General features: G+C 42.6%; 2 protein-coding genes across 2 annotated transcripts; one reads left to right on the forward strand and one right to left on the reverse strand.

Moving 5' to 3' along the window:
• The first annotated feature begins 370 nt into the window (after window positions 1–370).
• On the forward strand, window positions 371–5,983 carry KBTBD4 (kelch repeat and BTB (POZ) domain containing 4). Its single transcript, XM_009572662.1, is given in 3 exon segments — window positions 371–1,076; window positions 3,647–3,759; window positions 4,321–5,983. Coding segments are annotated over 3 exon segments (1,674 nt in total). The 3' UTR covers window positions 5,176–5,983.
• Window positions 5,984–6,244: 261 nt separating this feature from the next.
• PTPMT1 (protein tyrosine phosphatase, mitochondrial 1) lies at window positions 6,245–7,872 on the reverse strand (the record flags this gene model as incomplete). The annotated part of the gene is made up of 2 exons (XM_009572663.1): window positions 6,245–6,385; window positions 7,681–7,872. Coding segments are annotated over 2 exons (333 nt in total), but the record flags the coding sequence as incomplete, so codon positions are not given.
• Between the last annotated feature and the right edge of the window lie 221 nt (window positions 7,873–8,093).

Genomic DNA, 8,093 nt, shown 5'->3' on the forward strand with positions numbered 1-8,093 from the left:
AACTCCTCCTGATGATATGAATTGCTGTCTGTGCTCTTTGTTAGTATGATACTATAATCCTTTTTCCATCTAGCCCAGCTATGGTGCTGCCACATTCCTTTGGCTTCGCGAGTTTCCTAGTGCGGTTGCTGGACTTTCCACTTGAATAACTGTTGCTGCATTTCTTTGTGTCAGTGAAATGAGTGGTGAAAAGATATGCACGTCTCCCAGTTCTGCTGGGATGTGATGCTCACTGGGATGGAAGTTTGGTATATATTATAATTTTAATTATGCCAACTTCTCACTTGTTGTTTGAGATTCTGAAGCTCAAGCAGAAGTTTCTGGCTGCGCTATTTATATTCAGTCTAAAATATGCTGGCCTCTTACCAATATGTTTGATTTTTCCCTGTACCCTGAAGCACTGCATAATCTTGTTAGTGGAGAGAGAAAGCCATATAATTATTGTGATTTTACAGATTGCTGGAGGTCTGATCTGTGCAGCACCATGGACTCATCAGAAGAGACTGGAGGCTCCTCTGCGGAAGAGAACTACTTTGTGAACTACACCTTCACCGACCGCTCCCACTCAGGCCGCGTGGCCCAGGGCATTATGAAATTATGCTTGGAGGATGAGCTCTTTGCTGATGTTACAATATCAGTGGAAGGCAAGGAATTCCAGCTGCACCGTTTGGTCCTCTCAGCTCAGAGTTGCTTTTTTCGTTCTATGTTCACTTCCAACCTAAAGGAGGCCCACAACCGGGTGATTGAGCTGCAGGACGTTAGCGAGAGCGTCTTTCAGCTCCTTGTGGACTATATTTACCATGGGACTGTAAAGCTGAGGGCGGAGGAGTTGCAGGAAACCTATGAAGTGGCAGACATGTACCAGCTGACTGCCCTTTTTGAAGAGTGCTCCCGTTTTCTGGCCCGTACAGTGCAGGTTAGGAACTGTCTGCAGGTCATGTGGTTGGCAGATCAACACAGTGACATGGAGCTCTACACAGCTGCCAAACACTGTGCAAAGTCACATTTGTCTCAACTGCAGGACACAGAGGAGTTCCTACACCTGCCTCTCCGCCTACTGACAGACATCCTTACAGGTAAGGAGTTCTTGAGACCAGCCAGGATGTGGATGTAGACTTTCAGAGAGTCTATCAGGGACTGAACAAAATAGATGGAAAGATCCTTTCATAATCACTGTCTATTCAGAAGCTTTGCTAAGCTAAGCAAAGCAAAACATTCTGGATAACTTAATCAGAAAATAAACTATTAATTGTTACCGGACATGAAGCATCTAAGCTATAGAAAAGGGACATAGAGGATGCTGGTAATTCCCAGCAGTTCCTGAGCCAACAGGTCAGAAGTATTACAGGTTTTTAAACATAACTTAATAACTTTCAACAATTTGTTGTATTTTTGTTTGCATTAAAACAAAGAAGCCTTACCAGAAATGAACATCTTATGAAAGTCGTCTTTTTTTTTTTCTTTAGTTCGTAATCATTTAACATAGTAATGCAACAACTCAACATTTGTAAGAAGGCTTGAGCACAAACCTTATTTTTAGATTATGTTAGTGTTATTAACAATTGTATATAATTGTTAGGATTATTTAGGCTAGGCACTCAGCTGACTGAAATAGAGGCATTATAACATCTTAGGTAATACAGTAATTACCCTTCTTGTAAAGGGAATAGCCTTCCACAGTAATGGATGCAATGACTCAGGGTTGTGAAGGATGTGTCAACACATCAACAACTTAGTCCAACTGCCACCAATCCTTAAAGATTCTCTACTGCCCTAGTAAGTACAGCCAGTACTTGAAAACCTCTCCATGATGCTGCAGTCACAACTCCATTTTTGTGCATTTATGTATCATTGCTAGAGGAAGCAAGAACGTAGGAGCAGCTCATACATTCAAATATACTGGACTTGGGACCAGAGAGATTGCCCCTTTCTTGCTTTAATTAAATAATTTTGTAAATGAGTAAATAACTATACTTTGTGTGTCACGTGTTTTATATGCTGTTACAATAATAAAACTACCATGACTGGCTTTTTGGAATACTGGCAAATCTGTCAGTAAGACTTAAAATAGCCTTTAAAGTTGATGCTATGCATATGAGAGTCTTTTCAGATATTGCATTGTATTATCTCTCTTCCATCTAGAGAAATTCACAGTCAAAAACCTATTGAGAGTATGTACTGATAGCTCAAAAACACTACGATCAAATTAGAGTAATTTTGATAACTATCTAGCTAAAGTTTTTAAACTAAGTTGTGACTTTGTTAAAAAAAATTAATTCCTAAAATCATGAAATAAAGCTATAGAGGTCAATCACCCTTAACTTCCTAGGGATTCCGTGTAGTAACCATAGGTTCAGGACTATGGCCTTTAGTGTTTGTGGTCCTAAATTAAAATAATTGCTCAATAAAACTTTTTTCCCATGCTTCATTTATTTCCATATATAGAATCACATTACTCAATAGTTATGCCGAAACTTACCTCATAAAATGGATTATAATGTGAAATGTACTCCTACTGCTGGCAGGGAAAATCTTTTTCTTTTGCAATTCCTGCATCTTTGTTTAGTTAATGGAGAATTAAATAGAGGAAGCTATTAGTGGCAAGGATTAAAATTAATTTCATGAAATAGTAATTTATTAAGCTTACTTTTTGTTGCACTCTAGGACCCATTTCAAAATCAAGTTTTTCCATTTAAGCACTACAGTGATGGATAGCTTAGGGAAATCCCTTTTACTAATAAACAGTATTGAAATACTTGCTTTTGTTCCACGCTTTTCCTCCTCCCTTCCAGTATAGAGAAAAGTGTTGGAATGTGTCTGATGCCTTCAGCATCATTGAATTCAGGGTTTGTCATGAGAGCAGACTACAAAATCAGAGAGCCTTCACAGGGAAGCCTCTCAATGAATACAGGCATAATTGCTGGCTTTCAAACTGGAAGTAAATACTTAAAAACTTCTAGGTAATGTAGATTACCTGGAAGTAATGATGACGATGATGCAATAGTTTGTGGCATAACCAAAATTTGTTTCCAATTATGTCTGGAAACAAATCGAAATCTGATGCAGTCTGTTGAGTGTTGCCTACTGTCACACTGCTAAGGAAAGCTATAGTAGCTCATTGGGGATTTCCAAATGTTAAGAGGGTAGCAGCAACACCAGATGTTCAGTCTTGAGGGTCAGCTGTCTGACAGTGCTCAGAGAAGGAAAATTTCTGCAGAATGACACTTGCTAGATAGGTTTCTAGGACCAACCAGAAAGAAAGGCAGCTGCTGAGATTCTCACATAAGAGAATCTTTTTGCCTAAATGCTTAAATAAGAAAATATTTTTCATCGTCACAAAGCATGTAAGTTCTCTTTCCTGTCCTGTTTCTCTCGGACATAGGTTCCTTTGTTGAAACTCATCCAAAGTACTTAAGATCTGGCAGCTCTGTCTTCTGATATTTATCCAAACTGATTTCATGTAGATGCCTGGCTGGCAGTGCTGATCATGCCTGCCAAAATCTATAAACTTCTGTATCTTTTTTTCCTCTCCAGAAAGTAGGGTTTGTGGTGGGAGTGGGGGGAGGGAGTAGTAGGAAAATGATGTTCCTGAGTACACACACCTTTGTCTAGATATCATAAATGCCTTTCTGTCCCCAAACCGCAGATGGCGTTCCATGTTCTCAGAATCCAACAGTTGCCATAGAAACCTGGATCAACTTCAACAAGGAGGAGCGAGCGGGCTTTTCAGAGACACTGCGATCGAGTCTGAAGGTATAAATAGACCTTCTGTTCTGGGGTTAGTGTAGCACTTGCTGGTTTCACACTTCCCATGGCAGGGTATTCTGCTCACAGGTGTGACTTGAAAGTCGCAAAACACAAATGCCATTGAAATTCATGGTGCTTGCATGAGGAATATTTTCATTGTCATAAATAGCAACCCCACCGACAGCTTTTTTTAATTTAACCTGAGGCTGCTTTCACTAGTGATTTGAGCAATGCCACGAATAACTTTTTCACCAGATGCTCAGTTACCAAAGAGACCATTCAGAAATCTGAGTTTGGCATTCCCCTTATAAAAACTCTACTCCATCAGTGATGTAACCAGCCCTTACCTAAACTGCAGACACTTGTGTTCCAGTGAAGTCTGTTGCTATTCTGCTATGTCAGATATGACTGGCATCTTGAAAAGGCTTTGAGGCTCCAAATCCTGAATGCTGTAGGGTGGCAGGACTTGGGAAGCAGGTCACACACCTCAGGCCCACAGGTGGGTCCTAAAATGCTGAATAATTTGGTCTTAGGCGTCACTGATGTGATGAACGGGCCTAATTCTGCTGACACACTAAAAATGTTCACATCTACCTGATTGGAAAGGAGTCGTCACGTACACATTCACTTGCTGTCTCTCTGCATTGTGCTGATGATGACTCCATAAGCGTGAGTGGCCAGAACAGCCTGTGTCACCAGATCACTGCAGCCTGCAAGCACGGCAGTGACCTGTACGTCGTTGGTGGCTCCATTCCACGACGCATGTGGAAATGCAACAATGCGACTATAGACTGGGAATGGTGTGCCCCTCTGCCCCGTGACCGGCTCCAACACACCCTTGTCTCCGTGCCAAGCAAGGATGCAATATATTCACTGGGGGGTAAAACTCTACAGGACACGCTCTCTAATGCTGTCATATATTACAGAGTACGAGACAATGTCTGGACAGAGACCAGCCAGTTGGAAGTGGCAGTCTCTGGAGCTGCAGGTGTAAACCTTAATGGTGTCATTTACCTGCTGGGCGGGGAGGAAAACGACTTGGACTTCTTCACCAAGCCCTCTCGGCTAATTCAGTGCTATGATACCAACACAGAGAAATGCCACGTGAAGCCATACGTACTGCCTTTTGCAGGGCGCATGCATGCTGCTGTACACAAGGATGTGGTGTTCATTGTAGCTGAGGGGGATTCACTGCTCTGCTATAATCCCCTACTGGATAGCTTCACCCGGCTATGCCTGCCAGATGCCTGGAGCTCAGTACCATCCCTCTGGAAAATTGCCAGCTGCAATGGCAGCATCTATGTCTTTCGCGACCGCTATAAAAAGGGTGATGCAAATACTTTTAAACTTAACCCAGCCACCTCTGTTGTAACAGTCACAAGCGGCATCAAAGTGCTGCTCACTAACCTGCAGTTTGTCCTGGCCTAAGCGGGAAAAACAGGCCCAGTGATAGAAAGGGCAGCAACGGTGTTCTGCTGTGCAGCTCAGAGGCACCCACCACCCTCAGCACCAGTCCCAGTTACTACAAGCTCACAACATCCAGTAAAGACCCCATCCTTTATACCTGTGCAGAGGAAGTACAGGCTTTCTCGCTGCGGGCCTATTCTTTTACATAGCACTATTAAAGTTGAACTGCTGTATCTTAGATTTCAGATGGACTAAATGCTATTACTTTGATCCCTTGATGATAAGCTGCTTGCATTTGAGGCCCAACTGCAACAAATGGCTTTTTTAGCCTGGAACCAATCCGCCAATAACAAATCCTATAGCATATAGACAATGTCCTCCTTGGCCCAGACTGCTAGTTTTAACTGCCCAGGAGACTGTGTGTTGCTGCCATGTCAGTCACAGAGTTAGATGTGCACTGTGTCCTCCAGGGATGTCCCCATTTAAACATTCCTGTGTCTCTACTGCAGAAGGAGGGACTGGCAGAAATATTTACAGCAGACAGATTCCAGAGCTGACCCCAAGACCTTTAGCAGGTTGCATTATTCAGCACTTCTCCTAGAGGAGTGGTAACAAACTGGGAACTTGCTTACTGCTCTGTCATCACCTACCATAAAGAGGGAGATCATTTTTATAAGCATTGGCTTCTTTTACTGTACAGGGAGTCCCCACCTGTAATCATAACATAGTGTTGGTGAAAGACAGAATTAAGACCACTTCCTCCTACCCCTCTCTGTCGGCACTGTAACACTTTGGGTAAGAATCTGAATAAAGTCTCTGCTGAGACAAAGTTTTCTTTTCCTTTGCTGCAAATATTATAGAACTTCCTGTGGATTGCAGTTCAGCTCAGCACTGATACTGTATGGGGCTCCCAAGAGAACTAAGACATTAGCCATAAGGAAAGAAAGCTTTAATGAAACAGCCCAACCTCCCCTTTACTTTATGTAAAAACTTCTTTATTGATAGTCAAGAAGTACAACACTTAAGCCTTCATTAGATCATTAAAATGTAAGTTTTTTTAAAGCAGCCGAGACAGAGATTTTGATAGTTCTTACTGACACTCTGCAGTTGTCCCAGCGACCACGTTCCTGTGAAATGTCTCCAGGACCTGGACTTGCTTGTGTCGAACAAGGATGTGGGGACGGATCTTGGCAATAGCCTCTATTGCTTCCTGAGGGCTCCACTGATGCAGCTGAAAAGGCAGAAACCCTGCAAGTGAAAATCCATTCCATCCCTGCACCAGTTAATGGAGCCTTCGCAGAGGCTACAGGCAACAGAGTTGTTAGAAAACTTGCTGCTTTGCCCCTTCTGTTTACTTCACGTTCCTCTCAGAGGGGCCTGAATGTCAATGCAAGTTCATGAAAGGAGTCCCTCTGTTAAAGAGGGATGGTTGCTGCCTGGGACCTCCATTTTCTGTCTCACTCATGCTTCCATCATGTTGTGAATAGTTTCCTGTCCTAGCCCCACCAGACCAGAGCAAGAGTGCAGCTTGCTTTTTTTGGTTTTTTGTTTGTTTGTTTGTTTTAAACTTTACTAGTATTCCCATCGCACTTCAGCACTTAGTGAGAAAATTTTCCCTTCAGCACTAAGGGAAAATTTTCCAGGGAGCACTTAACACCAACAGAACCCACAGGTGGGATTTTGTTCTTAGTGCTGGCTTACCCAGTTGGGTCTGTAGAGAAATTCAGAAAACCAAAGTCACTTCTCTTGATCCTGAATTCTATTTATTGGAAAGCTTAGAAAGGCTCACCGTTTCAGTTAACTGAGGAGAAAATCTGAACAACAAGAATGGATGTTTATCTGCTCAGTGAACCTACCCTCACTGGTGACTTGTTATTCCCATCTCGATCTGTTCCTCCATAGAAAGAATTAAGAATGGCAGCATCATTCAAAACCTGTTGAGAACTTACTGTATTAATGGCCCAGAAAACTGAGCAGCTTCCTGAAGTCTGACTGGTCTGCCAGAACCAGCAACAGATACTATCAGGCTGTGTGTTTCAAAGCTTTGTTGCAACAACAGTTTCTCTTTCCCGTAAGATCAGAACATCTTTGCCAGTGCCTGTGCTAGTAACTGAGCTGGCAGAGGCAGACTGTACAGATGAATGAAAAGACTACTTACAATGGCAGCTATATTGCAGCTTCACCCCTATCTCATTGCCAGGAAGCATTATCTTGACAGTATCATAAGCGCAGATGAACAAGGTGTGCAAAGATAAACTAGATTATCAAAGAAAGCTTAGACCACAGTTCAGCAAACATTAAGTTTCACTTGTTCATTTACCTTGCATTTGCCACGTTCTACAAAACAGCAACATAAGTTTGGGGCCTAGCTATCTACCTCTTTTCAAATGGGTTTCCTGTCCAAACTCTGTAAAATCATGGAATATTAATGCACCTATACATGCTCAGGTTTCTTGAGCAAAAGGTTGGCTGTACTCGCCCAGACTCTGTGAAAATAAACCCCATTTAGTATAGAAGCCTTCTTACTTGAATTAAATATGCTGCCACCATGGTGGCACTGCGGGAGCGTCCTGCCTTGCAGTGCACATAGACACTGTTACCGCGCGCTCGGTGTTTCAGTATGAATTCAACACCCTTGTGGAGGTTTTCCAAGGTGGGGACTCCAGTTAAATCCACGGTGCTGAGACGCAACTGCTCCACTCCCATTGCCTCCCATTCCTGAAATTGAGATAGCAGATTCAATCAGTTAACGTTTTGGGGTTTTTTTCCAGAAAGAAAATCCAGAACCTGTTGAGACAGTTGGGAAATTCAGTGGGCTTGTAAGCAGACTCTGACTGTCAATCCTTTAGATCTGATGTATGAAAACTTTAGTGCTGTCTATCAGACAGAAGTTAAAGGGAACTGGAAAGATGTGGTTCAGCCAAAGGAAAGGAGGTGAG

The sequence above is a fragment of the Fulmarus glacialis genome, unplaced genomic scaffold (assembly GCF_000690835.1).
Source record: "Fulmarus glacialis isolate BGI_N327 unplaced genomic scaffold, ASM69083v1 scaffold33602, whole genome shotgun sequence".
NCBI lineage: Eukaryota > Metazoa > Chordata > Aves > Procellariiformes > Procellariidae > Fulmarus > Fulmarus glacialis.